At 49.7% G+C, this 19,537-nt stretch overlaps 1 protein-coding gene across 1 annotated transcript in view; it reads right to left on the minus strand.

Moving 5' to 3' along the window:
• AAK1 (AP2 associated kinase 1) overlaps nucleotides 1–19,537 on the minus strand; it is a 48,948-nt gene that overhangs the window by 19,105 nt on the left and 10,306 nt on the right. The window contains exons 3-7 of the mRNA XM_030964205.1: nucleotides 10,446–10,564; nucleotides 9,160–9,268; nucleotides 5,367–5,509; nucleotides 2,101–2,222; nucleotides 615–696 (exon numbers count right to left, since the gene is read on the minus strand). Coding sequence (XP_030820065.1) covers nucleotides 615–696; nucleotides 2,101–2,222; nucleotides 5,367–5,509; nucleotides 9,160–9,268; nucleotides 10,446–10,564 — 575 coding nt within the window. The remainder of the gene's footprint in view (nucleotides 1–614; nucleotides 697–2,100; nucleotides 2,223–5,366; nucleotides 5,510–9,159; nucleotides 9,269–10,445; nucleotides 10,565–19,537) is intronic.

Genomic DNA, 19,537 nt, shown 5'->3' on the forward strand with positions numbered 1-19,537 from the left:
TGTTTTTCTGCTTTTCCTAGCTCAGAGCTCCAGAAAACACAAAACATGCTCCCAGTTAGCATTTTAAACACTTCTAAACACAGGTGCTGAACTGCCACTCCAAACAGCACAGACTCTTTCTCACCTCTGTCCCACCAAAGGAGACCAGGTGAGCCAGGAATGGATTCCTCCACAGCTGGATTCTGTTCCCACCATGAAGAAAGAGCATGGCAGGATTGCCCTGATCACCAGAAGCAGTTTGGCCTTTGGCCAGTCTGACACCTCAGCCCTGTGTTACACAGAGCAGCACACTGCTGCTGCTGGGGCAGGGCTATTTTCTCAGGTTTCCACTGAATTTTGATTCCACACACCAACAACCCAGCTCAGGCACAACGAGCCACAACACCCTGAATCTTCTGGTTTAACTCTTAGGATACAAAATCAGGTTTGCCCCATTCAGTCCTGGAGGTTGATCCATCTCTAAACTCAAAGCACACAGGAGGAGCACACACGTCTCATCAGACACATCATCAGAGGAATTCTGCATTCAGGAACTGCCCAGGCTCCCAGAAAAGCAGGCCAGCCCCATTTCCCTGCCCTGGCAGTGCAGGGATGCCCAGGGGGTCCATACATACCCAAATGTCTGCTTTTGTAGTGATGAGTTTGCCACTGTACAGGTTCACCATCTCCGGGGCTCTGTAGGACAACGTCGTGTACCTGCAGCGGAAGGTGGGTCAGGGGTTCAAAAGGGGGATAGCAGGTTTGTCACACTCCCAAAGAACTCAAAATTCACTCTTCCCCTATTCATTTTAAGGAAAGGAATGCTAAAGATATCTATTGGTAAAATGTTCTAACAGCATCACCTGCTAGACACCTCAAACAGTAAAACACCCCTCCAAGTGCCCTGGGAAGCCAAAACAGCAACCACAATCCTCTCTAAAGCACAGAATTAAACAGTAACCACAATCCTCCCTAAAGCACAGAATCCACCACAAAATGTGCAGTCATTTTAAGAACAGAAACATTCAAGGATTCAAAGCATTAACAAGGTCAGTAATCAAACGTCCTCTGCACTGCCCTCACTGCAGGGCTGTGCCCAGCTGTATTACAGAGATTGTAACTGGATATGTGGCTCCCAAAAATCAGATTTCCACACCAGGAGTCCTGCTCAGAGCCACTGTGGCAAGGGGTGGGTCACTGTGTACCTCAAACCACAGTGAGAATCTGCCTCATCCTAAGAGATCACAACAAACAGAAAAGCTGGAAACTGCTCCACAGATTATGAGGCTCCTCTGATGAGATTTCCTGCCAGCAGGTCTGTCATTGCTGCCTGCTGCTTACCCTGAGCACAGGAAAGCATTGCCAAAGGCAAAGGTTTTGTAGGCTTAGGTGTACAAGTAGGGCACTCCAGGGGGACTGCAATGCTGGATTAGGAGCACTCTGAAAACTCCACTCAAACAAACCTAGGAAATCCAGGCAGGTGTAGCTGAATCCCAACAAAAAAGAGGCATCTGTACCCATTTTAACTGCATTAACAGGAGTGGGCAGTCTGCAGCAGTGATGTTGTCAGAACTAAAGCAAGGCCAAGGACCTGGAGTGTGCTCCACCCCTGGCCCAGGGCTCACTGAACTGCAGGTGAACCCCCTTTTAAAAAGCACCAAGGGGCACCAGAGATGCTGCCAGGACAGCTGGCAGTGCTGGGGCAGGAGGAGGAGCTGGACTGGACCCCTCCAGGAGCTGGCATTCCCCAGATCAGCCCCTGTCAGTGCCCAGATCCGTGGGGAGGGGAGCTCAGCCAGGATGGGACTGTGCCAGCCCAGCGTGGAGCTCAGAGAAGCCAAGACAGATGAAGGACAGACAGCCTGACCCTGCACAGGACAGAGCAGGTCACTGCCTCGCCGAGGAGGGGCTGCTGCTCTGCATTAATCTCAGCTCCAGAGCAATTACATCAAGCTCCATTTATTGTTTCACCTTCCCCCGGGCGCTCACTCACCTGCAGCAGACACTGCCATGCAGCAGAGCCAATCTGCTGCAACAGGCTGGGCAAAACCAGCCCCAGCACAAGAGAAACCACCCTTCAAACACAAGCACAGCTGGGCTGGAAAGGCAAAGCACACTCACTTCTTGATCTCCTCCTCCACCGCATTCACCCCCTCTGTCTGAGGGTTCTGGAATTTGTTGGTAGCACTCCCAAAGTCACACAGGACGTAGTGGCCACGGTCATGCAGCAGGATGTTTTCAACCTGGGAGCATCACAGACAGACACAGAATCACTCAGACAAAAAAAAATATTCAGGGTTTGGCTTTTTTACAGATGAGTCAAGGTTTTAAGTGCCTGAAGACATATCAGACATCTCTGACACTGAAGTCTAAAAGTGACAGCAAAGAAAACAGGCATCAAAACTGTCACATCTCCTAAAATAGATATCAAATCATGGAGGCACAGCTGTAACACTGCCTTCCATCCTGCCACTCCTCCCTTCTCCTGCAAGCACATTTCCCTGCCTCTTGTAACACTTCAGTGTCCCAGTGCCTTTGGAGCTCAAGGTTCCTGAGCTGCTGCGGCCCTGGTCTGGCACCTGACTGTCCCAATCCAAACTGTCCCAGCTTTACAAAGGCTGTAACTCCTCACAGGCCATGGGGCAGGCAAACAGTAACACACACACTTCCATATTTATGAAATTAAAACACATCTCCAGGTCTTTGCCTGCATCTTACCTGTCCCTGAGGGTCTTGTTCAAAACAAACCTCAGCTCATGCTCACATTTATTTGCTTGGTTCTCAGTGTCTGCTGGGTGCCCCCAGTCCCTAAACAGGGGCTGTAGCAGCAGAGGCTCCTCCAGGCTGCTGAGACCCCTTTCTTTCAAATATGATTTGGTGCCTTCAATCAGGCATCAAAAACAAATAAAATCAGCAGAAACCTTCTCCTGTGCATTAACAAAATTCTACCTTGCACCCACCTAAAAATTGCCTGTTCCAACACTGACTTTAAATGTGTGAAACCCTGTGTTCAGATCTTTGCTTTGGCAGAGCATCCCTGTGTTCCAGCTCCTCATCTGTGCAGCAGTGCTAACAGCATGTTCTCTGGAGGGAACACACCATTTTTCATGTCTTTATCTTCAATCAGTGTCAAATGCTCAGATAAAACAACGAGATAAAACATCCTGCTCATAGAGCTCAAAATAAAAAAAAAAAAAAATCACCACATAAGCGTTTGCTAACAAAACCCTTTGGAAGCAGAGCTCCCCATCAAGGATGGTCTTTACAAGAAGGAAAGAAAAAGAAGGAGTCAGCATTTTAAGCATCAGAAAATGCAGCCAAATTAGAGCAGCTGAGGGGGAGAAGGCTGGCTTGAAACCAAGGGTTAAACACGCCCCTTCCCCCTGTGCATCCATCTGCTCTGAATAAAGCCCTGCACACAGATGTTCTCCCCAGCACAGCAACACTGGCCCTGTTATTCCCTGCTCCCTGCAAGCACTCCTCCAACACTTCCCCAGGAGCCCTCCCACTGTATGTGCCTGAGCAGGCTGATTTCTCACTCAGGCTCCCTGAAAGGTTTGTCAGACATCAGCAACCTGTTTGACCAGCAAACACCAGGAGAAAGAAAAAATAAACACAGCAAAATAAATGACTGCTAACCACTGTCAGGCCAGAGAAAAGTGGTTTAAGAGGAGTATGAAGGTGTCTTCTTCTGGTGAAACACCCAGAAAGCTGCAGCCCTGAGGATCCTCACTCACAGTGCCACGTCCCCTTTGCCTACAGAAGTGCTGGGTAAAGGCTGCTGTCCCCAGCTGCTGGTCACCTCCCACCAACAGGAGGCTGCTCTGCCTCAGGCAAAGCCTCTGGGTTCATTCAAAATCAGAGCCAGGGGCCACTGAAGCTCCTCCAGCTGCTCTTGCGTGAATGGCTGAGAGCTCATTCACAGCCTCCCCTCTGCTGGCAGGAACCTCCAGCTCCAGAGCAGCATCAAAGAGCTGCAAGGCAAAAAAGGGCTCCAGGCCCCCAGCTGCCCCTCTTCAGCAGGGTGATACTCACCCCAAGAGAACACCTACATGCTCTTCCTTACACCCAGAACTTGTACTAAACTTCTCTGGCCCTTCATCGCTCTTGGCTTTGCAACTGCCCCTTGACAGTATTACATTTTAACACAAATAAAGTCAATATATATATATAAATATTAATTCTGTGTTAGTGCTTAGATCCCCAGAGGTCACCATGACACAAACAATACCCAAGCAGAGAAGAGCCAAGCCTGACTCTGGGCACAGCCTACCCAGATCAGGCCTTGCAAAACCTGCCCTGGCCTAGGCAGGCAGCAGTGGGCTGGACAGCAGCCCCAAGAGCCCATTTCAGCTGCAACTCAGGCAGAAAGCAACACCACAGATCACCTCACTAATCCAGCACAGATGTCCCAGATTTACTCCCCTATAACACACTGAGGTTGTTCTGTATGAACCCCCCAGGGGTTCACCAAAAGGGTAAGGGCAGGGTTAATGTCAGCTGGGGAGGCTCCTGGTCCTCACCCTGCTGTCCTGACCTAGACAAACTCCTGCAAGCTGCCCACAGACCTTACAGCCTTAAATCCAGGACTAACGGTAAGAGATCAGCCCTGGGAACAGACACAGAGCTGCTCCTGTATCCAAACTGACGGAGAGTGGCATCACTGTCATTTCAGACATGCCACAGCACACCAAACCCTGAGGATGTTTTCCCCTGCTCTACCTGGCTCTCCTTGGCACACGTGGCATGTAAAACAATGGCCAGTGGCACAAACAAACATCTGTGAGGGCTCTGAAAATAGAACCTGCCCCACAAAGCACATCTGAATTTCAAATGCACACAGCAGCCTCCTTCTTGGCTGAGTGTTTCATCCCAGCTCCTTGAGAGCAAAGGGAACATCTTTTTGTTTGCTGGATTACAGGTGCAGGATTTTCCCCAAGCTGGCCCAGCTCTGCTCCCAGCTAAGCACACAGAGTTTTACAACACACTTTCATGGTCAGAGCTCCAGAGGCCACTTTCAAAAACTCCTAAGGATTCCTGCCCCAAGGCCGACACTTCTGAAGCGCTCCTTTTAATCTGGAAACAATTTTGTGAGCTACCTTAAATAAAGCAGCGTTTCAGGCCACTGTGAATAATTCATCGGGTACATTCTGGCACGTGTGCAAGCCACAATTATTCACAAACATTTGTGTTTAAGTAGATCTATAGATGGCAAACATATGGTAAGCAGCACTGAGAGGCTCATTCCTTTTTTTATCTCCCAGCAGAGAGGTGTGTTTGTGCCCACTTTCCCTCATTACCAGCAGGAGAAGCACAGCGTGGGCAGCTGGCAGACAGGCAGGAGGATGCCAGCAGCTCCCTGCTGCACCCCTGGGGCCAGAGCTCACCTTCAGGTCCCTGTGGATGATGGGGGTCTTGCACTGGTGCAGCCTGGCCACGGCCTCGCAGGTGTCGCAGAAGATCTGCAGGACCTCGCTCTCGGTGAAGCCGCTCTGCAGGCGCTGGTTCATCAGGTTCACCACCTGCCCCCCTGCAGGACACACGGCACGATAGGGAGGGGTGGGGTGACAAATTATAGCAGGCACAGTGAGCTCTGACCATCCCCAACCACAGCAGGGACAGTGAGCTCTGACCATCCCCAACCACAGCAGGCACAGCGAGCTCTGACCATCCCCAACCACAGCAGGCACAGCGAGCTCTGACCATCCCCAATAACAGCAGGGACACAGCTCTGACCATCCCAGACCACAGCAGGGACAGTGAGCTCTGACCATCCCCAATAACAGCAGGGACAGTGAGCTCTGACCATCCCAAACCACAGCAGGGACAGTGAGCTCTGACCATCCCCAATAACAGCAGGGACAGTGAGCTCTGACCATCCCAAACCACAGCAGGGACAGTGAGCTCTGACCATCCCCAACCACAGCAGGGACAGTGAGCTCTGACCATCCCCAACCACAGCAGGGACAGTGAGCTCTGACCATCCCAAACCACAGCAGGGACAGTGAGCTCTGACCATCCCAAACCACAGCAGGGACACAGCTCTGACCATCCCCAACCACAGCAGGGACAGTGAGCTCTGACCATCCCCAATAACAGCAGGGACACAGCTCTGACCATCCCAGACCACAGCAGGGACAGTGAGCTCTGACCATCCCAAACCACAGCAGGGACAGTGAGCTCTGACCATCCCCAACCACAGCAGGGACAGTGAGCTCTGACCATCCCCAGTCACAGCAGGGACACAGCTCTGACCATCCCCAATAACAGCAGGGACAGTGAGCTCTGACCATCCCCAATAACAGCAGGGACAGTGAGCTCTGACCATCCCAAACCACAGCAGGGACACAGCTCTGATCATCCCAAACCACAGCAGGGACAGTGAGCTCTGACCATCCCCAATAACAGCAGGGACAGTGAGCTCTGACCATCCCAAATAACAGCAGGGACAGTGAGCTCTGACCATCCCAGACCACAGCAGGGACACAGCTCTGACCATCCCCAATCACAGCAGGGACAGTGAGCTCTGACCATCCCCAACCACAGCAGGGACACAGCTCTGATCATCCAAAACCACAGCAGGGACACAGCTCTGATCATCCCAAACCACAGCAGGCACAGTGAGCTCTGACCATCCCAATCCACAGCAGGCACAGTGAGCTCTGACCATCCCCAATCACAGCAGGGACACAGCTCTGACCATCCCCAACCACAGCAGGGACAGTGAGCTCTGACCATCCCAAACCACAGCAGGGACAGTGAGCTCTGACCATCCCCAACCACAGCAGGGACAGTGAGCTCTGACCATCCCCAACCACAGCAGGGACACAGCTCTGACCATCCCCAACCACAGCAGGGACAGTGAGCTCTGACCATCCCAAACCACAGCAGGGACAGTGAGCTCTGACCATCCCAGACCACAGCAGGGACACAGCTCTGACCATCCCCAATAACAGCAGGGACAGTGAGCTCTGAACATCCCCAACCACAGCAGGGACAGTGAGCTCTGACCATCCCCAACCACAGCAGGGACACAGCTCTGATCATCCCAAACCACAGCAGGGACACAGCTCTGACCATCCCCAATAACAGCAGGGACAGTGAGCTCTGACCATCCCCAGTCACAGCAGGGACACAGCTCCGACCATCCCAATCCACAGCAGGGACAGTGAGCTCTGACCATCCCAAACCACAGCAGGGACACAGCTCTGACCATCCCCAACCACAGCAGGCACAGTGAGCTCTGACCATCCCCAACCACAGCAGGGACAGTGAGCTCTGACCATCCCAAACCACAGCAGGGACAGTGAGCTCTGACCATCCCAAACCACAGCAGGGACACAGCTCTGATCATCCCAAACCACAGCAGGCACAGTGAGCTCTGACCATCCCAATCCACAGCAGGCACAGTGAGCTCTGACCATCCCAGACCACAGCAGGGACAGAGCTCTGACCATCCCCAACCACAGCAGGACACTGAGCTCTGGGGTCCCCTCTCACACCAGGACACTGAGCTCTGGACTAATTTTCTTATTTTTCTTCCAAGTAGGACTTCTTTTGTCTGACTAGAGGAATAAAAAGATGGATTTGGAGCACCCACAGTCCACAGATTAGTGTGCCTCACGTAAGCAAGAGGAGGGAGGAAGGGAGACACTCAGAAAACCCACACGTTAAGTGGCTTGGCTGAAGCTGTTGACTGCAAAGAATTAAAAATCCATCTGTAACAAGGGAAACTCTGGACAAACAAAAGCAAGTTTTCATGAACGAGTCCTGGATTTGTCTCAGCTTTGGGGCTTTGTTGCTGTCAAGGCCTTTCCAAAACAATCCTGAGGGTTTTTTCTCCTCTAAATGCCCTAGACAGACAGAGAAAAACTCCTTTCTGGAGCTCTGGTGAAGCAGGACTGCATCATTCCACATCACAAGGCTGGAAAACTTTCGTGGTAGGAAAGAAAAGCTCAGTTTAATGAATACTACAGCTGTGAACATTTTACACCCAAAATGAATGCAGCTCTGCACACAAAGGCACTGATTTGGTTTGGAAACTGCCGGCCACAAAAGGAAAGTAACAAGGGAAAATCAGTGTGTAACAAGCCTTGCAGGGGGAGGGCTGCAGGCAGCAGCACAGCATCTGGCAAGAGCCACGTGAGAAAAGCCACCTCCCTCCAGATGGAAGGAAACTCCTCAGAAAGATGGGTTTTATTTCATCAGCCCAAAATGTGGGTCCTGCACTGGTGGGTCTGTGAAGAGCTCAGGTTTGTACCTCCCTCACATGGGGCTGAGCAGGGATTTGCCAGCACTGCCAGGCCTCTGCTGACAACAGCTCTGGCCATGCTCAGCTTGAAGCTTAAAGAGATATTATGGGTGATTCCTTCAGCAAAACTGCCCAAAAAGTTCCTCCTCTCACCAGCAAACAACCCAGGGCAAGGCAGGCCAGACTCCTGCAGCAAACAAAGCAGCAAAGAGGATGTGGCAGAACAGAAGCCTGCACTGGGCCTGCTCACACACATGTACATGTGTGTAAATGCTACAGTGCTTTCGAGTTCAAAGCCAGACAGGCCCAAAAATACCCATTTCCATCAGCTGCCACCATCCAAACCAGCCACGGGCTCCTGAAGTCACCTGGCCAAAACATTGTTTTTGCTGAACACTCTTCTGTGACAAGACAGAATTTGAGCCCAGCACATGCATCATGTTCCAAACACCACATCCCAACCACAAAGATCAAAGCTTTGGGACAGATGGAACAGCCTGTCTGGCTACAGACAGCCAAGCAAAAAGGTCAGAGGTAACAGAAATGCTTTTTGGCTTCCCATTATCCATGTCTTGCTTCTTCCAGAACAATCCTAGGCCAGGGTGATGTGGAACAAAGCTTGCAATGAGATTAAAGTGAAGAAAAATTACATTCCTGGCTGCTTTAAGAGGAGTCACTTCTTGTGTGGACCATTCTAAAGACAAGAGCAAGATGTATTCGAGGGTTCTCCTCCACAACAGAGGGGACCCTGGGCAGCAGCAAAGATGGTCCCAATCCCACTGGCAGAGTCAGCACAGCCCCAGTCCTGGCTTTGCTCAGCTCAGAACAGCTTCCTGGCAGCTCAGGGACAGCTCTTGCTTCAAAAGGAACATGTGCAAGGTCCTGTCGGCACAGAAGGACAAACCCAGCCCGTGCCCAGCCCCACTCACCCCGGCAGAAGTCCATGAGGATCAGCACCTCCCACACGTCCCCACTGCTGACTGAGTTGATGCTGGAGTCGATGTAGCCCACAATGTTCTTGTGGCCAGACAGATCCCGCTGCAAGACAGACAACTTCACTCATGGAACAGCCAAATCCACACCAAGGACCAGCCCAAATCACACCACGGACCAGCCCAAATCCCACCATGGACCAGCCCCAATCCAGACCATGGACCCTCCCCACCCTCACTTTCCACCAGCCACCATTCCAAAGGCACCAAAGACAGGCAGACAAGAGAAAGCAGCAGCAAGTGAAACCCAAGTAAACAAGCTTTGATGCGAGATCTAATCTCACCTTTCCCCACGTAGCCCAAAGCTTCCCTGCACTATCACAAACCACAGCAGCTCACTTAAATGGTATTAACCTCATTTAAAGCTACTGCAGGAATCACACACAGCATTGCTACAGGTAGGAGTTTCTGACATCCACCCCAAACCTGTGCCTCGTGCGGTAAATTCACAAAATGAGGATTTTATATTTCCTTCCCCACCTGGCAGCTGCTCTAAATGCTCATCAGTATCTTTGAATACAACTTCAGAAGTGGCACTTCCATGTTTACCACGCTGCAAACAAGATTAGGCAAATCTATTTGGATCATCTCCATTTTGTCTTTGTTTAGGGAAGCTAAGTTTGAAACAGCTATTAAAAATAGCTATCCCATCCTATAAATCCTTGTGTCCAATAATCTAGAGAAACACCCCAGAGCTTATTACAAATACTTTACATTTCAAAAGCCCTGGCAGCAGCTACCCCACAAATACTGTTCTAATCTACCAACCTCAGTGATGCAGAGATAACCTTCATCCCAACCCCAAGGATTAGAAGATGCTGTGATACAGATTTATCTCAGGATGGATGTCTGCCATTCATGCACTGATTGCAGTTCAGAGATATCAGCATCATCAGCCTTTTCTCATCAGGTTTAAAAGGCTGAAGTCTTGAGATCCCAGCTGAAGATTGTGAGACTGAATTCCAACATCCCCAGCCATGCTCACATCTTCTGCCCTTCCTTTTCCCATTAAGCCATGCAGTTCTCCCCTCTTTTTCCTGGAATTCCCTGTTTTTTTCAGGTTTTCCTTATCCCCTGAACAGGAACTTCTGAAATAGCTCAGTATTAGATTTTCACACACTCCAGAGGTCAGGATTTCCCACACAAAAGCCATTTTTGCTAGGAAAAGGCAGGGGTTGTGACCTGATGGCACAGAAGGTGCCCAGCCCAGAGCAGGCACTCACCATGATCTGGATCTCCCTCTTGCAGACCTGCAGGTCGTACTCATTATTGACATACATCCTCTTCAGGGCACACTTCACCCCATTGCTCGTCCTCACCAGGAACACGATTGCAAAGCCACCTGTGGAGGACACAAAAGCACCTGCTCATTCACCAAAAACCCCTGTGTTCCCAGCCCTGTCCCCGCCAGGGCAGTGCAGCAGGGATAGGGGGCCCTGAGCAGCTCCCACCCTCCCCAGTGGGAATGCTCCTTCCCTGCCCCTCTCCCAGCTCTGCCTGGACACTTTGCTCTAGGAACTCGCAGGGATCCAAGGGGGCAATCCTCAATTAATGGCAACGAAGTTAACACTTAACATCTCCATAAAAACAAGCAATTACACCAGTTCCTGGTCCTGCCAGACAGTCCCTCATTGCTCCATTAATTCCCATTATGAAGAAGAAAGCTGAAGGACAGCAATGCTGCCTTGGACAGAAATCAGAGCTACAGATCACCCACTGAACCACCAAAGGCCTAAACTTAAAAGGCTCTGCAACTTTGAAGCATCTAAGTTACATTACAAAGCTGATTGGTGCAAGAAGCAAAAGAAACATCTCCCACATGCAGTTTGATGTTAATGCTTTCTAAATCAGGACAGAAGAACAAGGGAAAAACCCACAATTCATTCTGTGGTCATTGCTATTAGTAAAGTCAGGATTCCCAGGATAATTTGGCTTGTTTCAGATGAAAGCCTTTCCTCTCTGTCAGCTCTCCATCCAAACATACAGGTTTGCATTTGTAGTCCTGGCAGAAATAGGAAGCTGAAGGAGGATGGAGGGGCAGAGGCATCAAAAGTTTCACACCTGGCTCTGGAGATGGGATGAATTTGGGCAGAGTGGCACAGATCCAAGCAGCCACAAGTGCTGCACACTGGTGAAAAGGGAGGCACAGTGACACTGCTGATGCCACAGCCCAGCAGCACCTCACACATATTTCCTTTATGTCCAAGGACCCATAAAGGCCCAGCTCAGGGGTGATTTATGTGTCTCCAGAAGTCCCACTACAAGGGGAGCAGCAGCTACACACACAGATCCCAAGTCACATCCCAAAGAATTCCCCTTTTCTCCACAGGCTGCCCGAAACCAGCAGACCCCCAGCACACACAGCTCCACGGATGTGTCTGTGCTCGTGGTTATTCAAACAAAGCCACACTTGGGTGAAATTTACTGACCAGGAAAGAATGAAAAAGAGCAAATAACCAGACAACACTGCTGTGTGTAATGTACAACCCTCCCTGGCTGTTTTTAATGTTTTTTATGACATTACAGCTCCCCTTCCACCTGGACACAGGAGTTACACACACAGGCACCTCACCTGCCAGCACGGCACTCAGCAGGAATCTCTCCTGGCAGCCCAACCCGTTTTACACAGCACAGTCTGCCACAGAACTAGAGCAAGCTTTCACAGGAAGCCCCACTGACTTCCAGAAGCAGCCCCAGAGATGCAGCAGAAAGATGGGACAGAAAGAAGAAACAAACAAAACAAAACCCACTCATCCTCCCTTCTTCTCCACAAAAAAATATAAGCATTATCAAGACTTCAATTAAAGGTCTTGAAAACTGTAGCCAGGCTGCAGAATGGACACTCCAAGTGAGGACAGTGGGCCATGGCCCTGGGATGCAGCAGCCACAGCTGCTCGAGCCCCCTCGCAGCTCTGGAGGGGCCTCCGTGCACAGCGCTCCATTCAGACCCAAAAATAACCCTGACTCTCCCTGAAGCTGCTTCAAGTGGAGGATCTCAAATTACAAGTCATTTTTAAGGGCTTCTGAACCCACAGCAGTAGCCTTATTGTTCTCCCCAGCCACGTTTGTCTCGTTTTTGGAGAACAGATCTGCACATCCCGCTGTGAATCTTCAGCCCAAAGGGTGGCTGAGGAAAAGAGTAACGCAGCACTGCGCTGATTTTTCTTCCTCCTCTTATACCCCACAATGGAGCCAGGAAGAAATAAGGGACCATAACCAAGTCAATTTTCCCAAACCCTACTTTGCTAACAGCCTATATTTTTCAGAATCATTGGAGAGATCAGGTTTGGAATCCTTTTTTTTGTTTTTTTTAAATTTCTGTACAGTATTTCCATGGATCTCAGAAAAATACTAGAGAAAAAAAAAAGAAAAAAAAACCCCAAAGAGTTGGTTTTGGTTATTACAGTCTCAATTTTGGTTTTGGTAATAACAACACTTTTGGGTTTCCCTCCCCCCAAACTGAGCAGTCACCCAGAGAAGCCCTGCCCCACCCCAGGGCTCAGTTCCTTTTCCCAGCTCTGGCCAGCAGGACACGGGATCTCTGTTTACAGTGCTGTGCTCAGCAGAAACAAACACGAGCTGAGCAGCAAAAATACATCAAAAATACATTTACTTTATCTTTTAACTGCTGACAGCTGCCTAACCCTTCCTCCTTGCCCACTGCACATCGACACCACCACCAGCACCTCCTCAGCCTCAAGGGCTCTCAGCCTCCAGAGCTCCAGACCACAACCAGTTTCTCCCTCAATATCCCAGTCCAACCCCCAGCTTGGCTAAATCCTGGTAAAGTTGAAAGGAAACAGATCAAAGACAAATTTACAAGCAATTATGATGGAGCCCTGCCAGATGCACATTACAGGACCATTTACTCCTCTCCTCAGAGAACAGCAAGACAACAGCAGGCACTCCAGCTCCAACTGAAGATGATCATCCTGGGATCTGAGCAGCCAAGGTCAGCTCAGGAGCCTGCGCTACACGTGCCCAGGGAGGGTGGGTCACACTCAGGCACAGCTTAAAGTATTCCAGGCACCAGGAACATCCCCATCTCTCTGCTGCCAAAGCCTCTTTTCCAGTGCACGTGGGGAAAGCAAAGGCACGACACCAGGGCAGGCTGCAGCTGCAACAGAACAAATAAATCCAGAGACTTGCAAGTGCCAGAAGGGACAGGAGCAAGAGCTAAGCCTGAGAGTCACCTCAGAGGACAGCTTTCCCCTGCACATGTGCCTCTGATTTAAGGTTCTGAAGGAAATTCAACTCTTCTCCCACAGCAGCCAGCAAAAACTAAAATACCCATTCTAAAATGTGAGAAGTAATTTCTGTGTTCACCCTTAAGACATATGAATATTGTTGAGCAGGCAGCACACAGCCAGCACTGGGATCACCATCAGCTCAGAGCCACCACCAGCTACAGGGGTGTCTCTGGGGAAACTGTTTTGTGTCTCTTTGGCACTTTAGGCCTGCCTGAACTGCATGGAAACATGGTTATCAAGCTACACACTGCTGCCTGACTGCTGTTCTTGCTAAAAGGTTTTAGGATAAGCTGAAAAAATACTGGGAAGTTCCAATTATCTCCAGTCAATACAGATGCCAAAGCAATTTTCCGTGCAGGTTTGTGTCAGGGCACTGGCCAGCTGCCAGCTCTGGTGGTTGTGTTTTCAGCCCTTCTGTAATTTCAGCAGGATGCACAACTCCTCACAGCCAGGCAAGCACAGCTAAACCAGGTAAGAGCAGCTGCAGGTGACCCCTCCCAGCTCCTGCAGGTAAGGAGAGAGCTGTGCTGAGTTCCAGGGATTCGTGGTGGATTGCAGACTGGAATGGTCCAGCAATGCCAACCAGGCACAGCACTGCTGCTGCAGGGCACTTGCAGCAGCTAAACCCCCTCAGTGCTCTGCATGCACACACCCCACTGTGCTCCAGCACTGAGGGGAAGCCAAGGGCTGCTCAGATATCCCCAGAACTGCCCCAGGAACACTCAGCCTCCAGGGACAGCCAGCCAGGCATTTTAAGCTCCAGCTGTACCAGCAGGCACTTAATTTTAAGTGCTCTGCTGAACCAGGCACAAAGCCACTCCATTTGCACAATTCCAATACTCACTGATCCTTATCCATCAAGAATTATGTCATATTTGGCCTTATCTCACCAGCCAGAAGAACTTCCTTAGCACTTACCTTCCTAAGTACAAGGGCAGGCTCGCTCAGGTTTTGTTTTTTCCCCCACAGTCGGGATGCTGTGCTCCAGCTGCAGGAAAACCACAGTGACTCCCTTGCACGGGGTGTTTCCAGCTCACCATTCCCAAAGCTTTACTACAACACACAGCAATGTGGTTTTCCCCCAGCCACAGCCACAAGCAGCTGTCACACAGACGCTGCACATCACCCATCACTGGACATCAGCACCTGGCAGCACCAGAACCATTTTCTCTCTGCTGCTGTCCTGAGGAAGCCATCCTGCACCTCTGGCTCCTCTAACTGGAGCAACATACAGTCATTAAAAAAAGAAAAAAAAAGAAAATAAAAGTTTTTCCCCAAGTTGAGTATACACAATAGTCACTCCTTTCAACCCAAACCATTCTGTGATGTGATTCTTGATCCTAAAGCACCAATGTTTTTGGGTATCTTTTCTAGAGACCCATGTGCCCTGGGATGCTCTGAGCAGCTGAGCTGCAGAGACCCCAAAAACCTTCCTGTGACTGCTGAAGTGGCACTGGGACCCCCGCAGAAGTCTCAAGGAAACTCCCAGCAGTCCCTACAAAAAGCACCACAGTCCCACAAACCCAGCAGTGCAGGGAGGAGAGCCAAGGGAAACAGCCCCACTGATCCTGCCTCGTGCCACGCTCTGCTGTGACCCTCCACACAAGTAAATATTTGCTGCTCTATTTTAATATGGGCTTTTTATTTCAATAATAGCTCCCCATGATTTGCATTAGGATTACAGTGCTATTTTTGTGGCTATTAATCTGCACCAATGTATTCTTTCTGCTGCCTTTATTCCACTCTTCCACTGCCCAGCAGGAGGGTATTGCTGCACATACCTGCTGAAAACACACCATTTCAAATCCCATTTTCCCCGTTTTTATGCCACTTCTGAGCTCTTTGTTTCCAGGACTGGATATTTGACTCCAAATTAAGCTTTCTGTTACAGCATTATTCCTTGTTATTACTAAATGTGCCCACAAACCAGAGGCAGCACTGTGAAGTGTTCTGTGTGATACATAACGAGGGGTTGGAATGAACAGGATCACTGCACACTGCTTTTTCTGCTTTATGAAGCATCTGCAACATCTTTCAAGTCACGGTGTGTCGGCATTAACATCTTTAGAAAAATACAACTGCCTCATTTTGTTTTGAAAGTCATTTGAGGCATAATTCAGAAGGCACAGTAATGAGGCAGACTTAGGACTGTAATATCCAAGATCATGAAAATACCAAAGGAAGTGAAGACAACACTGGTACAATCCATGATTTACTGAGTTCAACCTGGAACATTATCTCTGCTCCCCCTTCCTTTGGATGGAGACAGTCAGAAACACAAGCAATTTGCAAGTAATTTCTCTGTTCTTCCAGCCAGGGTGTTAAAAAGGATGTTACTGGGATGGGAAAACCTGTGATTAACAGGAAAGGGCAAAAAACTTGGAACTTGAGCGGAGAACGTTTGGGTCAGTTTGCCAACACCACTGAGAGCAGCAGGGTGAGCTACAGGCTCTGCCCACCCAGACCTCCTCTCCCACAGGAGCTCTGCAGCCTGGCTGCAGAAAGCAAAACCTGCACCTCCAGGGGGTCCCAGCCCAGAGCTGAGCCCCCAAACCACAGCACCTCCTGCTAAGAGACAGCAACAAGTCATCCCAACAGGATGGACTGACACCTTGGCTGTGGCAGAACGGGTTACCAACAGGAATGAACACCTGCAGAGGTTTCCCAGCACTGCCACAAAGGATTTCACCTGACCCAGCCTCTCTCTGGCAGCACTGGCGCTGCCCACAGTCCCTCCCAGCACCTTTTCTGAGCTGTTCTTTCACCACTCTGTTCACACTCCCCACGTGCTCTGCAGCGATTTATTCCTGGGTGTTCCTGGCTGTTGTCACCCTGTCACCCCCAGGACCAAAATCTCCTCTGGATTTCAACCCCAAGTTTTTCCCCTACAGGCCAGTGCAGCTGTAACCCATCTTTCCTCCTGGAAGGAAGGATGCTCTCCACTCTTCCCCAGATGATCCAGCACCACAAGGCTGGAAGGACTCAAAGCAGTGTGCTCGTACTAATGTTCTCCTTTGTGTCTGCATTTTGTTGTTTTAGTACTACATGTTGGAGAGACACGACACTTGGGGTTTGGAATTTAATTAGTGCCTGTGACTCACTCTGCCACCCAATTCCACAATCCTCTGCTTACAGTAGGGTATGTACATGCCATTTTATAGCCATATAAGTGAAGGTTATTCACCCCCAAGCTGCAGGCACAGAAACACACAGTCTGTCCCAAGGCACAGGCTTGCATCACCTCTCAGGAGTACACGGACAAAACCAGTGTTTGCTCCCCATAACCCAGGCTAAAAAAGCAGGATTTTCTGCACCTGGGGTAACTGTGTCAACAGTCAGCACGCTGAAGCACAAAGCACTGACAGGGTGTGTCAGCCACGGGGGTCAGGGGTACCTGCACAACCGTCTGAAGGAGGCACTGGGGACAGAGGTGACACTCAGGACACAACACACACAACAGCAGCAGCAGGCTCTGCTCCAAGAGGGCCTGAACGTGGATCTCCTGGTCTTACCTCACCCAAATGTCTGTAAACAGTGCATGTGTTTGTGTACATGTGTGTTACAAACCAGAGCCCAGCTCTGAACGAGAACAAAACAAATCCTCATGTCCTGCCCAGCTGAGAAGAGCAGATAATAACACTAAATTAAACAGGGCCTCTCTCAGCCCAGATTTTCTACCTCAAAGGAAATAACAAGCTTTACTTAGTTGGTTTTTGTTGTATTAAGTCCCTTGACTTATTTAAGCATAACAGTGCCAAGGTGAAGGGACTGCTTCAGGCCTGTCCCAGCATCTCCCAGAGCAGAATTTCAAGGAGCTCTCAGTGCCTGACCTCACCATACTCACCTGAGCAGGGAGTTAAACACACTAAAACCAAACAAAAATCTGGGTGGTTCACTGAGCTTTCAGCTGTGGCTTCATCTGCTCCTTTGGGCTGTTTCCATGCCCCTAAACAGCACTTTAAAAGGTTTCATCCTGGAGTGGAGATAGAACTGCTCTGGGAAACTTATCAAATCAGATCTTGAAACATCAACCGCCAATTAAATAGTCTGAACATTTATGTTTTATCTTGAGGGCAAAAACGAAAGGGCACACCACTAACTCCAGCTGAAAGAGCTTTGTCTGTGTAAGGAGCAATGGTCACAGTAACTCAAATTTCAGCCCTGTTCTGACCATTTTAATTGGCTGTAGGAGGCAATCAGAGCTCCAGAACTGCAGGGAAAATAGATAGCACCCAGATAAAGCAGAGAAGACATCTAGTATTTCATGACAGGAAACCTGAAACGTGCACAGTATCAGGAGAATCAGCTGAATCCTGCATCTCCCCAGATGGAAAATTAGCTAAAAAGGTATTTTTGCAACAAGATCAGGAATTTAATAGTGAACATACTCTAAAGAAGATTGTAACAGTTACAACTGTAAAAAGTTGAGCTTTTTTACAGTTGAACTGTAAAAAGGAGAGCTCAGAGCTAAAGTGAACAGACAGGACATGCAGCTATTTTGTGTTTCTAGTGGAAGAAACACAAAGGACACAGATACAGGTTGTGTGTCAAGCCAGCCAAGGACAGAATCTTCCTGGCATAGGACAAATTCTTGAAGAATATTCAAGCTTTGCTGGGCAAATCCCCAGCTCCCCTTCCCTCCCTGCAGAGCAATGTGCTCAGCCTGTTTTCTCCTAGCAAATGCTGGGGCTTCCCAGCCTTCATCCTGCTGCCAGAGCAAAGGAGAGCTGGGAAACTGAGGTGGATTCTTGCTCACCCAGTCCACACTCACAAAAGCAGCAGCTCTGACAGGGCAGGCAACAACTCACTGCTTCATAGTGCATGAAGAGAAATACATGTCAGCCCCACAGCTCCCAAAGTTGGGCACTGTCCTTCCAATAATCGCCATTTCAAGCAGTCAGAAATTCTCCACACAGCTCACATTCGAGCTGGGAAGAATCTGACCCGCACAAAGTCCATCTGCACAGAAGCAGCAAGCAGAGGAGGCTCAGGCTGGCCTGCAGAAATCCCTGAGCCAGCCTCAGGCTGCGTGAGCTCTCCAGGCACGGAAAGCCCAGCACCGGCCCACACAAAATGCAACTGGGATTCAGTGGGAGGCGGCAAGAAAAAGGGAAAAAAACTAAAGAACCAGCTTCAAAGATACCTCCAGAGTCCATCAGACAGCACCCATCATCAGGGCAAAGGTCTGCTCCCAAGAGAGCAGAACAGCCCAGGCAAAGCCCTGCTGATCACAAACCCTTCTCACTCCAGCCCCAGAAAGCTGCAGCTCTTCCAGCTCCAGCACTGCTTAAGCTTTAGGCTTTAAATACCACCAGGAAAACTTTAACAGAACATCCAGCACATCTGAGCAAAGGACTTCTCCCCAGGTGAAACAAAGGCTTAAGCTCACACAGAGTTTGTGGGTCAGACTCTCAGCCAGGGGAAAGCAGGGCCACAGTCAGCCCCACACAGCTTTACCATAGCTGAGAATCCTAATGTGATTATCCAATATTACCAACATAATTATAGGGCCCTTGCTTAATGTCACTGCTGCAATATCTAGGCCACGACAGGACAGATTTAGATTTAGAAGCTCCACCCTCTCCTTTTAAACAGGCAGGACGTCACCATGGTTAATGTTGGTGTGGCAGCCCCAGCCAGGAGTGCCTGAACTGTGCAAAATAACACAGCCAGGAACCCCACACAACACCAGCACAGCCTCTGCCTCTCCTGATTTTAGGAGAGCAAGACTGGTTGTCTAGGGATTGTGCCAGTTTTGGGAGTGAACATTCAGTCTATCAGCTGTGATGCTCACAACAACAAACAGACACAAAATAATTGTATAGTTTACAGGCATTTCACTGCATGGACAGCATGGGAAAAGCATAACTGCCTCTTGTCACTTCTCTGGGGCTGCTTTAAAACCATCCAGCTTCATTTCTTTGCATGTTTCAGGACCCCAACTCATTACAGACCTCACTCCCCACACAATCCTCCTGCAACTCCCAGCCAGGCCCATGGAGAAGGACAAACAGGAAGCTGTAAATCACAACACAGCAGAGAAAGGAGGGGAAGGAAATGAATCT

This window comes from Camarhynchus parvulus, chromosome 22 (assembly GCF_901933205.1).
Source record: "Camarhynchus parvulus chromosome 22, STF_HiC, whole genome shotgun sequence".
NCBI lineage: Eukaryota > Metazoa > Chordata > Aves > Passeriformes > Thraupidae > Camarhynchus > Camarhynchus parvulus.